General features: G+C 41.2%; 1 protein-coding gene across 1 annotated transcript; it reads right to left on the bottom strand.

Moving 5' to 3' along the window:
- Positions 1-4020: 4020 nt before the first annotated feature.
- Positions 4021-13821, bottom strand: LNP1 (leukemia NUP98 fusion partner 1). Its single transcript, XM_026112328.1, has 3 exons — positions 13672-13821; positions 6333-6578; positions 4021-4239 (listed from the first exon to the last, which is right to left on the bottom strand). The coding sequence occupies exons 1-3, from the start codon at positions 13819-13821 to the stop codon at positions 4021-4023; spliced, it is 615 nt and encodes a 204-aa protein (XP_025968113.1).
- Positions 13822-17567: the final 3746 nt, after the last annotated feature.

The following is a 17567-nucleotide window of genomic DNA, read 5'->3' as shown; positions in this document are numbered from 1 at the left end:
CTGCAGGGAAGCCTAGGGGAAAGATCCATGAATTCCTCCCTTCAAGCTCTGGAATAAGAAGAGAGCTACTTTTTGATACTTCAGTATCAGGAATAGAATTACATCACCAGCCTGTGGATTCTGTGCAAGAACTCCACGGGCTTTTTTGATCAAAATCCATGTATGACTGTCACAAGTTTCAGTGGGTCTTGTCACCAATGCCATATCTATACAGCCTAACTCTATCAGTTTAGAAATTGTGTGAACTGAAGCATTTTGACAAGCATACTATTAAGAAGGACAAGAATGTATCATATGTGAAAGAATATGAGGTGCCTGGCTGAGTCTTTGATACGCTCTGTATCACTTCTTTCCAGCTATTTTCTGTCTGGCCTCAGAGACATGACACACTGGAAAGAAGTCATCTTTTTCTGAAGTACGGTAGAGATTAAACTAGGATTCAGAGAGATCTTCCTAATAGCAGGAATATGATCTGTCAGTCCCATCAGAAACAGAGTAAATAAAAATCAAAACCTTAGAAGCATGGTTTTCTAGTGCCATTGTGACTGGGTTCATTCTAGCATCTTCTAGCATTACAGTTATCTAAAACTCTGGCAGAGCAATTGCAGGTGGGACATTATCTGTGAGGTTTTCTTGATTTCAATATTCACTACTGTTTTAGCTACTAGATTTTGGCTACAATATCCTTCTGGACACCATATTTTAAGAGCTGTTTGCTTTCAAGGGTTTTGGCAGATGCCTTCAAGGTCCCATAATTATGATTCATTTCTTTATTAATAATTCTGGATATCATGTTTGTAATTTCTCTGTATAATTGTATATATTTATGTGTACACCGAATGTGTTCAGAACCAGGGATGTGTATACCCATATATTTTCTTTCATGCTAAAGACCAAAAAAATAGGTGAACATTTTCATTTTTTCATATTTAATATTAGGTTTCTTTTGCTATGTCTATTATATATTCTTGCCTGTTATATATAATGGTTCGGTTTTATTTATGCTTTAAAATATTTCCCATTTTTCCTAGAATACATGTTTTGCAAGCATATAGATATTGTCTCATTCCACCTTTGTCAAGTCTGTCATTTTATATACAAATATATGATACATTAACAGGTAACTAAGCTTTGATCTATCCTCAAAGCCATTCCACAATTAAACAGTGTCTCAGAAGCACTGAAGCATAAATATTTTGCTTTGAGTCTGACAGCCTTATCAAGCAGGTGACCACACTAGAAGTTCTGTTCGTAGCCTTCTTAGAAAACAGTGCTATTACTGGATCTTGCTTGAAATGTTTGTATGCATCTATGCCCTGACTTCCCACGGGAGCACTTACTAGTTAGTGTGAAGTGGTGGGAAAGATTCACAGAGAAAAGTATTTTCGCAGGTCATGGCCTCCTGCCTGTGAGCTAGGGCAAGTTTATAATGTGCCTGGGCCTCTGAGTAATGTCAGCTAGCCCACAGAGGAAGCAAGCGACCTAATTCTGCAGCCTGCTAGTTACCCACTGTTGTAAAACTCATTCGGTTTTTCAACATTAGTTGTTAACCAGCATTTTGGAAAACATATCTCTCAGTTCCCTTTTCTTTGCTGCCTGCTGATGGATCTCCTGCATGCCTAAGGTTTGGATTCTGATGCAATTTGTAGCAATCCCACTCTCAGATCAGAAAGAGCAAACAGTGTTTGCATAGGAACAGGCGTAGGTATAGAAAATTCCCACAGCAACCCCAGCTGCTTTGGGAATTGGGGATGGGAGTAAAGTCAGTGACCATTTTTTATGTCAGCCATGACTGAACTAGTGACCTAATCGTGAAAATGAAGATCCTCTAGAGTCTTTCTGGCTGCTTGTACATCCCATTCCGCTTTTTGTGAAAACAGAAGTATAAGCCATGCTATCCCTGTCAAATTTCTCTTTGGATTATTACCTGTCTTCCCTAATCCCTGATTCGTTATGGAATTATTTTTAATTTCTGTGGAGAATGTTTTCATCTATATAATGCAAGTTTCAGTCTTTCTAAGCAATGCTATTCTACCAGACTACATGGGATTAAATTGGAAAGGGTTGTTGGTCTGATCAAGTGTGATACGAAACAGGAGAAAACACTTCTGAGTAAACAGTTGTTAGCGATTTAAGGAGAACAGTGTCTGGGACAGTTTGAAAGATTCTGTTTCCAGAGTCACAACACAGGGCTGGCAGGGCAGGCAAACCAGTCCAAAAAGGACATAAACACTTAGAAATACTCCCATTTGAGAGAAGCGGGTTCAGTGCTACGGGTGCTATTTGTAGAGAGCACACAGCCTGAGCAGCAGAGCTGCTCAGTGGCCTTGGAGGCAGCAGAGCTGCTCAGTGGCCTTGGAGGCAGCAAGGCTCACCTGTGCTTTGCTGGAGATTGTAAGCTATAAGTAGGATCCAGGCACACAGGGGGATCTGTCTTACTCTTTCTGGTGTTTTCACTGAGTGTGGTGAACAACAAGTGTGTTTGTTTTGCATCTGCTGCTTGTCAGAGCCTCATGAATACAAGCTTTTTGCAGCTGGGCCTATGGAGTTAAGGTGGCTGGAGAATAGGAAGGGGCACTGATACTCAGAGCTCCAGCCAAAGCCTGCTGCAGCCACAGCGTTCAACTCTGGTGAGATGGAAGAGCAAGCTGCTACATGAGAGGACGTAGGCCAGTGAGCGCTTTTATTTGAGAGTCTCAGGCTTAGCTGGCTGTGTCCCTTTCCGTCCAGGTCTATTGTAATTCAGTCTTCAAAGGAGAGTTATAAAAGGCACATCACCTGCATGGAAGTTTTGGCTGAAAGGAAAACTTAATGAAAATCCAGTCTGGATTTTCTTCTGGATTAGGAAGGACAGAAACTGTGCATAGGAGTAAAGTTTTTCAATCATATTTATTAGTTTATAATATATGTTACCAGGCAAAAAGCAGTTTACAAGCATCAACAAGGGATTGATGACTTTCTTATATAACCTTAAAAACCCCACCAAACGCAGAAAAATCCCAAAATGGAGATAAGCGTTACAAAGTTTTAAGGATGCCCTAAGTATTTAAAGGGTTGAACATTCAAAATTAAGGCTCTAAAATATAATAATAATATCTTTGTTAATTACAGAGAGTCACATGAAGAACACCCTGCAAACTTTGGCTCTTGCTCATAATGTCACCGGTCTTTACCCTTCTCTAACTGTGTTATCCAAACCAGGCTTTCTCAAGACAAGGCCTGGGAAAATTATTCCCAAAGTGGGCAGGGTTTTTTTCTGCAGGGAAAACTCAGATGTTCCTCTGCATAGAAGGAATCTTACTTACAGTTGGTGAGATTTACACCTGAGTTCAGGAGATCTTCAGCCAAAGGGAACAGAGTTTTCCTAAGCCCTGCTTACCATAGGCAGAGCTGATGCCAATTCCCTTGGTTTGGTCCTCATTATAGGAAAGAGAACAAGTAAAAAGAGTTGCAATGCCTCCCCTTAATCCGTGGCAACTAACAGCAACCCCTTAAAGAAAATATAGAAGTGTGAGAGATAGCAAATCTGTCTGTTTTTCCTGGAGAGCTTTGAGTAAAGCTCAGATTTTGATGAGGCAAAACTAAAGATGTAACAAAAGGAGTTGTAGCTATGACTCAGGGTTATGAAGTAGTAATTGCAGAGCGGGAAGGCCACAAAAGAGGCTGTCATTTGGTAGGCAACATAGTGAGGTTATAGTTGCACAGCTCTGTGGTACATACATGTTCTCCTCTTAAATGAACATATCCACTACTGTCCTGCTGAAATGCTAAACCTGCCTGAAATCTTATGAAGGTGATATAGTGCTAACTTGGATCTTGCTCCAGACACCCACCTCTGTGACAAGGATCACATTTATAGTGGCAAAAATAAAGACAGGAAGGTAGTAACGTGGTGTCAATTATGTGATTGAATTTTAATTTTATTTTACAGTGTAGGGTTTTTTCTAGCTAATAGGCATTTTCTAGTCAAAACAAAACAAGGATGCTCACTCTGCTCTTCAGTGAGAGTGTTAACATTCATTATCCCAACACATTCTGGCTCCCTGCACAAAAATATCCTTTTTCAACGCTTGCATGTGATGGAAACTGTTCGTTGTGACTTGCAAGTGCAAGCTCTGGACTTTCATCTTCTTTCTGCTCTCTCCTTGGCCCTGATTTCCCTCTCATTTTCTTGTGAGAACTGCTCTTTGGTGAAAGCAATCTCTCTCTTTCACTTCTTTCCTTCATGCCTTCAGGTTGCTGAAAGGCAGGAGAAAAATAGCAGGGAATTAAAAGTGACTCCCACACAAACAATGAAATTTCATAATTTTATTTCCATAATAATGTATGTTAAAATATTCCAGTCACCTACCTCTGCCAGATCAGCTTTAACATGATGTGCTCAATTTTAAGCCCCAGCCAGTCACCCTAAAGCTCAGCAAGGGACAACATGCTTTTGATTATACTGTATGTGTGGTAGGTAGGATCACCCACTTGGAAAGCTTGAGGGGAAGAGCAGACAGGAGGGGAAGAAGCAGGGGAGGTGGGGGGATGTCTGAAATTTCAGCCCAGACTCCATATTTCTACCCTTTCACATGATCCACCTTCATATGCCTGAAGGCTGTTCAGTGCTGGCTGCAAAGACTTCATTGAAAACAGGTGCTTAAGTGTCCTCAAAGCCACTTAAGAGAAGCAACATACAAGAAAAGAGATGAAATGGACTTAGCTTCCTCCCCTGCTTTTTTAACCTCTGCACTCATGTAAAAGGTGGTTTGAACTGCACCCGCAGAACTCTGAACATAAAAAATAGGGAATTTTCAACACCTAATTTAGAGATTTAAGCCCACTCCCAAACTCCCATTTGGATCTCTAATGGCTATCATTCAGTTCTTCAAAGTCCTGAAGTCCTTCACACCTCACTAGCTTCAGTGGTAATTGAGGGAACGACAGCAATTTGGTCTGCTTGAAAGAGAGATTAAAATATAGCCCAGCACACCTCACCGAGGATCACAGAAGGGTACCAGAATCCATGTTTTTACCTGGAACCAAATTCATACGTAGTACACTATACTCAGTATACTTATCATGCAATTTTTACACATTCACAGACTTTCTAGCTGAGGGCACTTTTGAGAAATGATAAACCAGGCAACTACTGGTGAGGGATGGCAAATGAGGCAATGTGAAGTACCAAATGAAATAAATTCTGAATAGTTCCTAAAGGGGAAAAAGAAGATTAGAGAACGCACATAAAATTGTAACAATTGCCTAGTAAGTGTTGTCATCACGGTGATTCTGCATATTCTTAGAGAACTGGGCATGCAAGGACTGTAATTGTGGGACTGATCATGCAATGATGCTGCTATTGAAAAGAGATTGTTTTCTCTCTTGTTGCTGCATGGAGGATCTGCAAAGAGGGCTGAAAATTGCTTCTCTGTATGAAACTGTCAGAGTCAATTAACTGAAAAGAGAGGATACTTCCCTCTGTGGTTAATTGGTGCTAATACCGCTAGGTGTTATTCAAGCACAGCTTTTCCAACAGGGTGACTGAATTTGGCAGTGTTCTTCTGATACTTAGAAAGGAGTTAGGGTTTATCACCCTTCCATTTTATGATACACCGGGTATAGTGTAACATAATAATAAAAATGTGTTAAATTGTGATAGACAAAGAGTTGTTACTGGCTACTTCATTGACACAAACCATACAGAAAATGCTCGTGCTTCAGAACAGAACAACAGGGGGGAGAAGAGGATGTAATGGGAGGTGAATCCATGCTGCATGCCTTTGCAGTGAAAACGTGTTCAGCCACTTGCAGCAACTACTGCTGCTGCAGGTGTGTGGTGACATGACAATCAAGATGCAAATGGACAGAGTCCCAAGGAGTAAAGGAGAAGCCCCTCAGACACAATGTCTGGCAGTCCTACTGAAAACACCATGTATAGTTAAACCAGTCAGCAACAGTGGGAAAGAGAGCTGGGTCTCATGGCAAAAGGGAAGAAACACTGTTTTTATATTGTCACGTTTTATTGGCACAGCTGAAGAAACCTCTGAAAACATCTTACTGCCATAGCCAGTGCAGTGTTTCATTTTGGAGATATACATTTTGGAATAAGTATAGATGGCAACACTACATCAAGAAAGCTCATTCTAATGATATGGCCATTTTAAGCTTGTTTGCTCTACTGTACTGACCATATCACTTAAGACATTCAAGCTTATTTCTGCTCCGTCTCAAGGAAAGCAACAAGGATCACACCAGGGATGAACTTGGCCTGTATTTTTTTGGTTTATTGGGTTTTTTTTTTTTTTTTTTTTTTTTTGATCTTAAGGCTGCTATTGGTTGCTACCTACCAAAGAAACTGAACGTTTGCTTCTGAAATGCAATTGCTTCTCAAAGGACTCCGCAAATTCTTGGATGGAGTTTGATCTTGTCTCTAGGCATGAGCTGTCCGTTGAAGGTGTTCTGCTTGCCCTCTTGTGGCAGTGGCATTTGACATCTTGGTCTTCTCGAAACCCCTTGCAGCCCTTGAGATGCCCTGAAGAAGAGACTTTGGTAGAGGCATGGAGTCTTGTTGTATGGAGGGAGGAAAGCTTGGCCTGCAACAAAAGAGGTCTTTGTTGAGTATTGAATGTAGAAGTAGAGCACACAGGGCAGATTCTCTCTGCTACAGAGCACTCTCTGAACAGTGGTGCACAATGAAGGACCTTGGCCAAACTCCTGTACCTCACATGTGTAAGAGAATCACAGTGCCAAGAGCTTGTTTTCCAGAGGCAGCAGCAGAATTTGCTTTTATTCCAGTTTTTGAGTATCTAAACTTTGGCACCCAAGTAAGCATTTCAAACATAAAGCATGCTGGTTCCTCTTAATGCCCACTGACACTAAAAGAAACTGGGACACTTAAGATCACCAAAAGATCAAGCATCCCATATGGTGACTGATTCTAGGCAGGACTCTCGAAAAGTAAGGACCCAGCCTTTTGTGGCCAGATTAGCCAAATGCTGAGTTTGACCCAAATAGGTTGAGGTCTTATCAGATGTCTGAGTTCACTGGAGTGCAACAGGGACCATTTCTAGCCCAGTTATGTCTAATTTGCAGCATGGCTTACATGCAGAGAAAATGCTCTACCGTTTGTCTCTGAATTTTATGCTGATACCTTGGGCACTTTTGTCCTGAACTGATGAGGGAGCACTCTCAGGGTGCTGAGGGATACATCCCTCAGAGAACTGGTAGGAAACAGGCTTCCCACAGTAACATTTGCAGGGCTAAATTGGGAAGGGAGTAAACAGGGTTGTTTAGTTTCTGTGTGATTCAATTTTCCCAGGCCTGGCATGTGGATAAAAGCTATTGATCTGCATCAGCTGTGTTTCATGCATCAGCATGTGTAAATGTTTGTAAAGGAGATTAGGGTGATACAGAATTGCTCTGTACTATGGAGTCATGATGGCAGAAGTAGACTGACCTGTAGCAAGAGATGAGTGAGAGGGTCATCACATAGAGCCAGATGTGCTCCAAACCCTGCCTCTCTGGAAAAGGGCTGAACATTGGCAAGCAGCAGATGGTGAAAGCTGTAAGGGACAGATAGGATGTATCTGAAAATGAGATCCCTAAGTGTCAGATTAGGACACTTCAGGCATTCAATTGTGTAGATGCTTTGGATAGATACACCCTTTTTATAAGCCCTTTTTATAAGTGAAACTGTTTTGTAGCCAGCAAGGAAGAAGACACTTGATGCTGCCTGAACTTTCTGCTCCAGAGGTGGCATGGCTAAACCCTAGGCCATGCGCTGGTCCTTTCTCTCCTCTGTATGCTAGAAAACAGCTGTAGAGCTATGTAGGAGCCACCGCAATGCTCACTCTTCTCAGGTCCCCACACTGGAGGTTTTGGGGTCTTAGCTCTCCCAGGCTGTAGCCACTTACTGAGGCCCTACATCAGATGCTTGCCTCATGCTAACACAACCTGGGCAATTCAAAACCTCTTCTTTCTCCAAAATGGCTCTTGCTCTTGGAGTCTGAGTGAGATCGATGTGCCGCACCTGTGAATCTCCTCACAGCAGCAGAGCTTTTGAAATGTATTAATATTCTGGCTATTAGGGGTGCTGTTACTGCAAACATCTTATTTATTTATTTATTTTTTACAAACAGCAGTGGGAAGCTAAACCATCTCGGTATAGTGGCCACATAAACCTACAACCCTAGGACTGTAAGGGACCCAAAATATTCTCCCATATACATTTGCTTTTACTCTGGTCCAGATGCTATTATATATGTATCAGCACAGCAAGGATTTGTGCAGCTCTTCTCTGAACAGTGGCGTTGTGCACCCATGTAGTTGTGACTACATCACATTAGACAGGCTTAATGAGTGGTGCTAGATCACTAATAAATCTACACCTGGTAGCACTGTGCACCTTCCAGCAAAATACTGCTGTTCCATTTAGGTAGATCTGGCTCCCCCTTTACTATTTCCTGCCTGCAGCCATTGGCAGCAACTGAGAATATATTTTTCTTGGGTCTATATATCCTGCTATTAACTAGTTTGTATTTCCCATTTTCACAGTCATCTGCATCTCCTGATTCTTTTAAATAAGTCTTATACCTGACAGAAACACCTAATACAGAAGACTTTTCAGATCATACTATATTAGTTCAATTTCATTTTCAGATACAAGCTTGCTTCAGTAAGCATATTATGACTGACTCTTGAGAGTAGTGGTAATGATTTCTGCTATACTTTTTTTACTTTGAAGCATACTGCTTCAAACTAATCAATATGGCTGTAATTTCTGTAAGGTCACATTGTATTGTGGCTTAAAAAAGCAGCAAAGCAATCACATCATGCTTGAGGGACAAGAATACATATGCCATGTCAAGCTGAACAAGCTAAATGTCTTTCATGTCATTTTAATGGCATCAACATATATTATTTCCTGGAAATCCAAATCGTCTTACACTAAAAATCACCAGTATTTGTTCTTAGATGGTTTGAACAAAAAACAGAGCAGGTGAAACTAAGGATGGCATTTGATCAAGTCTGTTTTGCAATATCTGTAAATGTTTTATTTTACTAAGATATTGCTTTTTAATTTCCATTCACAGACAGAATTATAGTTAAGCACTTAACAAAGAGACTGTAGTTCACATACTGACATGGCAACGAAGATCAAGAAAGGAATGGGCCTTCCTCCAAAATGCCTATCTGCCTCTGTGGACTAAGGGTAAAGCTACCCACATAGATTTAGGTAACTATATTTCTGTGGCTGTGCATCCTCTTCACAGTATCTTTGCATGATACATACCACTGTAGCTAGACTGGTAATTGTGCTCAAGCATGTCAGCATGTTGCTGCATTATGCATGTAACCTTACAGAGAACAGGAGCCTTAACACAACTGCCTGAGCATGAACATTTTGTGGCTTATTATTTGTGTTTTATCTTTTGTTTAAGATTGACTCTGTGGAGAACTGAAAGTAATAAAATGAAGCCCAATAATGCAGCAGATCTGACACTGACTTCAGATACAATCCATTTGGCTTTCTTCCTGTTTCTTAGTTTTAATACATGCATTTAATACACATACTTGGTGTTGAATGGATTGTTTGATACCACTGTAAAAACGAACAGGCTGAGGACTGCTTTAAGCTGTTTCACTTTCCAGAGTCTCAGCAGCTGCTGGCAGCTGGAGATTCCCTCTGTGCCTGCACGCTCTGTTGTCTGCCCACTGCCACTGCCTTCCCAGGCCAAGGGTCTCTGAGCACAGCTCCTATTTCTGGTCCTCTCCTTGCCCCAGCAGCTGCCTCGTGCCTATGGCTGGTGACTCTCTACAAAATCCTCTCCTTCGCTGCCTGCTGGGGTCTGCCTTTGAGTAGTTTGTAAACTGGAGGACGAGTGGGGAGGAGGTACAACAGGGGAAGAGGCAGGGGAAAGAACGAATGATAGATCCCTCCCTATACAACAAGAGGTATATAACAAATGCCAGGCATTCTTAGTGTATCCTTTTACGCAACAGGTAGCAGATTGTTTGCTAATTATTTCTCTAAAACAAGCAATGCAAAAAAGTACAAACAAACAAAAACCTCAAGAAATTAATGTCAATATAAATTACCTATTTTCCTTTTTGGAGAAAATGATAATTGTTTCCATCTTTTGGGCTTGGTCTCAGGGCTAACATAGGTGTCAGTGAGAAAATTAATCTTCAGTGGGTCAGTATGAGTGTTCACTGTCTGCCAATGTTTGCACAGTGACTCCCGTGCTTTAGGAACATTTTAGAACATTTGACATTCACATTCTGCCCTAGACCCTTCTCTCCTTCCAAAAACCTTATAGCCAAGTGTTTATTCCTTAAAAATGTTTTGGCCTAGGCTCCAACTGATATCATGGTGAGTATTCACTTCGACTATTTTTTAGATTAAGTGTCAGCAACTACAACAGCAGTCACTCCTTCTGCTCTCACCCTTAGCTATTTTTTACTGGATTTTCTGTTGAGCAGCAATGTCTCCTTGAAGGTGAATACATCCATAGGGCTGTAAAAGTCAAGCACTGCTCCTCTGCCTCCTGTATTTTCCCAAAACAGAGAGTTTGGGAGAGAAGAAACTCTTCTGAACTGAACTGACTGAGGTTAGCTAGAACGCGACAAGGAAAGTCATAGCTAGGCACTTCAAAAAGGGAATCATAGCTCACTGTATCTAAAGTTTGCAGTGGGCAGTGAATTAACTAAAAGGAGTTGAAAATAGATGACTTGGTTCTCCAAAGGCAGTTTTTACATTCAGTGTTGGCCCACAGCAACGTATGCAACTCTGAATTTTCTGGGGGGAGTGGAGGTGCAAGTTTTAGTCAAGAAGTCTGGACTAATCATTTTAGCCTAGACTGGGAGCCGGGATTCCTGAGGCCAGTCACAGGCTCTGCCAATGACCCAGTGAGGGATGAATATCATTTTGTGTTCTCCTCTGCAAAATGGAAATGACAATGGCAACTCAAAAGCATTTTGTGAAGCTCATCTTAGCAACATTTGTGAGGTATACTAAGATCCTGAAAAAAGACCCTAAAATTGTTGTTAATTTCTGTAAAGCACACCACAGAGGGAGTTCTACAAAAGTTTTTCCATATTTTGGGAGGCTCCACAATGACAGGATACCCTCACCATCGTGTTTGGAGTGGCAGCAGTGGCTTGAATACCACTACAGCACAGCAAAAACTGCAGTGAAGACCAACACATCAATCTGGAGCTGAAAGCAGTTTACAGAGTTATGCAAAACACCTTTTGCTCTGTGATGCTTGCATTTTGCTATGTAATGCCAAAATGATCTTTGTTCAGACACAGTTCTTGTGGGCTGAACTGCCCTATTGCTGATATACTGCATACCCCGCCTGGCAAATGAGACAGAGCATGCTGGGAGTGCTGCTTTGGTAGTACAATTGTATCTGCACACTTTTGCCAGCAGCTGTGTCCGTCAGACCCTGCTGTTTTGATTTTAATGAGGACAGCTACATTATCTTCATTTACAATGCTGACATAGCAGAAGGGGTACACTGTGATCCACTGAAGATGTATTAACTCACAAAAGAGATGCAGTCTGATCTCAGTTATAGTACTAGCTCCCTCTCCCTTATTCATAGCACTGTTCTCATAAAATGAAGGTGATATTTAACTAACATTCATAAGTATTCTGAATATCACAGTAGCAATATGATGTGTAATAACTGTGTAAAACATGCACTTACATCCAGGTGCAAAAGCAAGTTGTTCTGAACAAGGAGATGCTCTTTCTGAAGGAGATATTTCCTTAGGAATTATTAGTGCCCCTGTTGATACAATTTCTAGAGTTGGTTTAAGACAACATGTTTTAATGCTGTTCACTACCAGCTAGTTAGAGATTTCCAAATAAAAGATGTTTCATATCAAAATTCATAGTAAATTCTGCAAACAAATCTCCCCTTCTCATTTCCCCAGGAAATTTCTGGCACTGAGAAATAAAGCAGTTGAAATATCTCTCTTGTATAATACTACTGGATCAAGACAAACTTATGTGGAGCACTAATGTAAAGAGCAGGCACAATTAAGTTTACAGGTGAACTTTAACTGACTGAGTAGTATTGTCCCTAGAAAAAGAAAAACACAGTCTTCTCTCTCTCTCTCTAAACTCACATAATTCAAGAACTGGATGCTGGTTCAGGGGTGCAGCTATAGTTAGCGAATTATTTAAGCAGCTTTTGAACAAACTAGACATAAAAACATGCTTAAAATTAAAGTATATGTACACTCACACATCCATACACACATAAATGAAGATATGGTCAGCAATTTGCTGAACAGGACGTGATCTGATGTACATTCTCACGCTTCAGTTTGTATTGGGGTCTAAAGAAATCCCCTATACGCTGTTCTCAGAAGGACAACATTGAAATATAGTAACACTAATAAATTAAAAAATATTAATAAATGGTCTCTTTTCAGGCATTCTGATAGAATTCATTAGCAAAGCTCTAGCTCAGGGTCTGCCCTGCAATCTGTGAGCATGGTAAAATATAACAATAAAGAAAAAAATGTGGCTGATCAGTTCCAAACTGATGAATGAAGGTTATCTTTCCATCCAGTCCTCAAATCCAAATAGATGGGGGATGGTTTTGCTCTGCTTTGTTTTTCTTAGCCATATTTGTTGAAAAAGAAAAATCGCATAGCTTAGAACATGGCAGCTCTAGTGGAAAACTGGCAAGGTGAAATATAGCACCTCAAAACAAAAAACTGTTTGGAAAACAGTAGCTGTTTCTCTACAATGTAACAGCATTTGCTTTGCTGCAGTCGTGATGATCTAAGGATATAAGTGAAAAATAGTTTGTAAGGAAACATAATATCTTTGGTAACATGCAGCTGGAAACTAAAGACAGATTTGGGGAATCTCAGCCTTTATTTAGGGCTGAAATAAAAGCCACAATCTTCAGGCAAAGAGCAGTCTGGGAATAGCTGCTTTCAGTTTAACTTAATTTTGATAATCAGTTAGACAGTTGTCAGCTGTCTAGAAAAACAGCTTCTGCACGGGAAACCTGTCCTTTCTTCTTCCAACTATTTTGTTCATCTAAAAGAAGAGAGAACTTGCTTCTCCCTGAAGATCTTACTTCCAGTATAATGAGCTTTATCATGTGTTCCATTCTTATTTTCAGAGTCAGATGTTTAAAACGAGAAGGGACCATATCCTCTCTCTTAAAGTAAAAGTTACACCTGCAAACAGCTAAATTCCAGGGAGTAAAGTGTGCAGCCTATTGGAGGCAGTATAGTTGCAGTTAGGTCCAAATCCTATGAAGACATAAGGCCTTATGTAGTTTTACATATTTAAACAGAGTCATTGAAGACAATGCTTGCGCATGCCAAATTTCTGAAGTGTTTTGATCTCTGTCAGTTCTTGCTTAGCAGAGACAACACCACCATAATCTATAGCTGGGACTTCTGCAGTTAGGACAGCTTTCTCCTTACGTTTCTGGTCCCATCTTCCCTTATCTTGGAGTTTGCTAGTTTCCTTTTCTTCTAAGTGTCTGAGGCCTGACTCTGACACTTGCTGCAGCCAGCAGGAACTGCACTTACTCAGCAAGGTGTGCCACACTCATAGAGCTGTAGGGTCAGACCCACTTACATCCACACATACAATGCACACGCATGCACACACACACACACACACAGCAAGTTGCACACAATTCTTACCGGAAGGGAGGCTCTCCTTTCACTAAAGAATCGTGTCGGACGTTTCTTGTGGCCTCTACCCTCGTTCTCATTCTCATCAATCAAGTTGTGGCCCCAGAAACTGCTCATCCATTTTGCAAAGGAAATATCATCATCCTCTTCATATTCCATGTACAGACACTCCAAACTTGGGGGAGTCTCCCGACCAGACACGGAAAGGCAAGGTCAAATGCCACCACTAAGCCAATAGCCTCACACTGATCTGTCAACAAGAGGGAGAGGAGATGCGGTTTCAACCACTCCCTCTGCACTCCATCCCCAAAACCCATCCCACTGGAGCCCTAGGCACTGTCTAAACATTAAGTCAATTCCTTCTCATCTGTTTTCAACGAGGTTTCTTTTAATCTTTCCATTACAGAGATGTCCAATATGACACTGCCGCAGGGGGGTGATGGGAAGTGCATTGTCAACTCCGTATTCATTGCTGTAAAGTGCACCAGCTGTCAATGCCGATGGAGAGCTGCCCACAGTAACATGCCTGGAAGGTGTGTACTCTAACTCAAAGCAGGCTTGTGATTTTCAGAAGCAGAACTGACATATCGACTGGTCAGAAATTGGCACAGCTGCTTACAGAGGCTTAACTGACTTTGTGGGGGAAAAAAATAAAAATGAATATCCCCCTCTTCCCATGCTGCCCTCCTCCTAACTTCTGTTGTCTGTACTCTTCCTTCCAGTATTCAGGAAATATGGTCTGTCCAGGGGAAAAACAGGCCTCCTGAGAAAACTTCCTGTTCATTTTGGAGGTTTTGACAATTGGCGTGAGCTCCCATCAGCTGCTTTTCACAAATTCATTTCATCTGCCATAGCAGGGTCATGCTAGACCTAGCCTTACTTGAATGCATGCAGAATAAAGACGAGTCTAATTCCATTCCTCCTCACCAAGCCCTGAATGTAGGCCACATAGGGCATGTCTATAATTGAAAAAAACCCACCCCCCAAAAACAAAAAACAGGGCTAGGGACCATGTGGCTTGACTAGCTGCATCAACTCGACATAGTGTTTGTGCTGTGGGTCTTCTCTAGGCTGTATGTGCTGCACTGTGGCTGTAATATACAGTTACAATTTTTGTGTCTTTTTTGTATTTCCAAATGTGTGATATAATGTGTGAACTCTATTGCAGCCCATAAAAGTGCTGTTTGTATAGTATGAAATCAGAGAGATGTGTTACATGCCTTCGGACATGGCAGAAGGACATGGAGGAGTGCTTTGAGGATGCAGAGCATGAAGGGATAGTGTTGGAAGACCGCATAGTAGTAAGAGACCTAGATGCAACCTCCTACAGGGAACGGTCCCTGGTGTGTATGCTAGGTATTCTCCGCATGCCAGGCATCGTACTGGTGATGCTAGTTGGCACTGACCAGAACTGTACTGATAAACTCAATAATAAATAGTTATGGACAATCAGTAGCCCAGCATTAAAACTTGCTCCTTGTCCCTGTTTTATTTAGCAATATAGATGTAGTAACAGAGCGCCAGTTTCATTCACATTGGTGTAGGTGTGAGGTCTAAGTTTTCCTAATAGCATATTGTGGCGTAGGACTCTTCATTTTGAATAATGCAGGTGAAGGGATCAATAGGTCAAGGATGCCTATGTGGGGGAGTTTCACCGCGTCTGGGGCAGATGAGATCAGAAGTGCACAAGGACCTGGAGTACGTGGGTTTACAGATAGCAAATTTTCAGGTGTTGCACATCAGAGCTTGGAGACCCAACCAAGCTGCAACAGGATGTTTTCTTGGTAGAGGCATGGATAGGTAGGAGCGAGAGGAATACCTGCAAAACAGTACAGTAAAAAGATACCTGAAGCAATAAAAAGGATGTGTAGGCTGATTCTCTGGATGGGGAAGAACACTTTGGGCCATGTTCAGGCAGTCTAGATTCAACTTAAGTCCTTGAGACTAGCAATCTATACAGGTCAGGTATGTCTGAGGGCCTAAGCTAGCTCATAGGAAGCACCACGTAGGTGGAATTAGGCTGCCTCAGTAGGAACCTGTGAGCCTACTGGTAAGTACCTCGTATTGTATGGCTCAAGTTTCTTCTTTTCTGATATGTGAGACAGAACGGCAGCCTGTCATGTCAAGTGGGGAATGCTTCTGCTGTGCTGAGACAAGTGACAGGGAAAAGTGGATGGGAGGCTGTCCCACAGCTTTGGCAATATATGATTATGTAAACAGTAATAATCCATACATTAGGGGACACGTGGCTCAAGTGTTTGTTATCAGGCACCAAAGTAAATTGACTCAGGGTCCAATAGGGCAGAGTCACATGAAGAGGTAGGACCACAGTGCAGGAATGGTCGACTCACCAGTGCTCTGTAAGAAATGGAAATAACAGCAACCAAAAGCAGCAGCAGCTGCTGTTTAACTAGTAAAGCCTGCAGAGGTTAGGAGGTCATGACAGTGGTCACATCAAGATTATAGGTGTCACCAGGACTCAGGGCAGAATTAAATGTGCTTTGGCAAATTTTAACTAGACATCATTAGAATTCTGAAGTGTCTGCTTTGCGATCTTACTGGAGTTTTTATTTTCAGTGCTTTTTTTCTTCAGAGCGACGATCAGTGTCTTCACATCTATTGCATTTCCTTCCTGCCTGCAAGGAAATTTCTTTGTTGGGTATGCAATTACTAGTGTTAACTAAGCATAAAAAGTTATCAAAGAAGATTTGTCTTTATCCTCAGCTGAGTGCTGCAGAGAAACAAGCAGAGACAGCGGTGATGAGCTTTCCCCTCCTATTGAGCAGGATGCTAAGCAGGCCACAACCTTTAGCATCAGTGACCACAGTTTTTTCTCATTTGGGAGAGTCAGACAAGCAATCAGAGGCCACTTGCTCACTACTGACACTGCTCTCTTATTTGAGGTGAGAGTTTCGGAGAAAAAGACACTTTTTTCCCCTTTCTTCAGTGAAAACATTTCTCTTCCTCCACCAAGTTTTCCAGACAAGAAAGTAGTTCTGACAACCAAATGTGTTTTTCTTCCTTCCCTGAACACTTTAAAGAAGAATCCATAGGGTCAGCAACATGCTCTTGCCAGGTGAGCGTGGTTGACAAACCAAGGCAATTCCAGTGTGCAACCTTCTTGGGCAAAAGCTCCAAGTCACCAAAAATGCGTAAATAAATAGGTGTGTTGATAATTTTTCCTTCTCTTTCATTCTCTTCCCACTGTTTATAGACAGAACTACCTAGATAGCTATTAAAACAGCTCTAAGCAATTATATATATAAATATACACACACACAGATGTACAAACAGTGTGTATGTATACAATAGTATATATATAAAATTCCAGTATTATATATTTAATGATTTTTTTCTGAACACAGATAGATTCAATCAGTAACTACAAAGTAAATGAAAAATAGCCTCTAAAGCAAGGATAATCTTTTAACAAAATGTTCCAACACAGAATCCTAGAGACTTGCTGTCAGGCCTATGTATTAGCTGTCCAGAATGTCCTTCTACACAAAATTAATCCAGACCTAAAGGTAAGCTAATAATTTGCAGGCCTGGCTAATAATTTCTTTGAACTCAGAAAGATTCTATATGTTATATCAGTAAAGTCATAAAGGTAGAAATCTCTGCAAGAAGGGAAATGATCATAGAGAGAGTGAAAAAGAAACACTTATTTGTGGAAGACCTTTGCCCTGACCTACAGGAGAAAGACTGACAACCTACAGAAGGGGACATCCATTGCCTATTAATGCCTTCATCCCTGTGACATTGGAGGGAATAAAACAGTGTTAGACAACTTATTTTAAAGTATCTTGTAAACAGATTAAGCCTAGTTTACATTACCAATATTTCCAGGGAGAAGCAGTATCACTTATTAGGTAAATGCATGTATTTGGGCAAAACACACCAGC

This window comes from Dromaius novaehollandiae, chromosome 1, assembly GCF_036370855.1.
Source record: "Dromaius novaehollandiae isolate bDroNov1 chromosome 1, bDroNov1.hap1, whole genome shotgun sequence".
Lineage (NCBI taxonomy): Eukaryota > Metazoa > Chordata > Aves > Casuariiformes > Dromaiidae > Dromaius > Dromaius novaehollandiae.
The sequence above is the reverse complement of the archived record's forward strand: the minus strand, read 5'-3'. Positions and strand labels throughout refer to the sequence as shown.

What these genes read in the sequence shown, in the direction of transcription:
- LNP1 (XM_026112328.1), bottom strand. Translation starts at nt 13,821, where the DNA reads ATGGAATATGAAGAGGATGATGATATTTCCTTTGCAAAATGGATGAGC. An exon ending in AAAGGAGAGCCTCCCTTCCG is followed by an intron (nt 6,579 to 13,671) that starts GTAAGAATTGTG and finishes CTTTTGTTGCAG; the next exon opens with GCCAAGCTTTCCTCCCTCCA. An exon ending in GCAAACGTTCAGTTTCTTTG is followed by an intron (nt 4,240 to 6,332) that starts GTAGGTAGCAAC and finishes CCTGCCTTTCAG; the next exon opens with CAACCTGAAGGCATGAAGGA.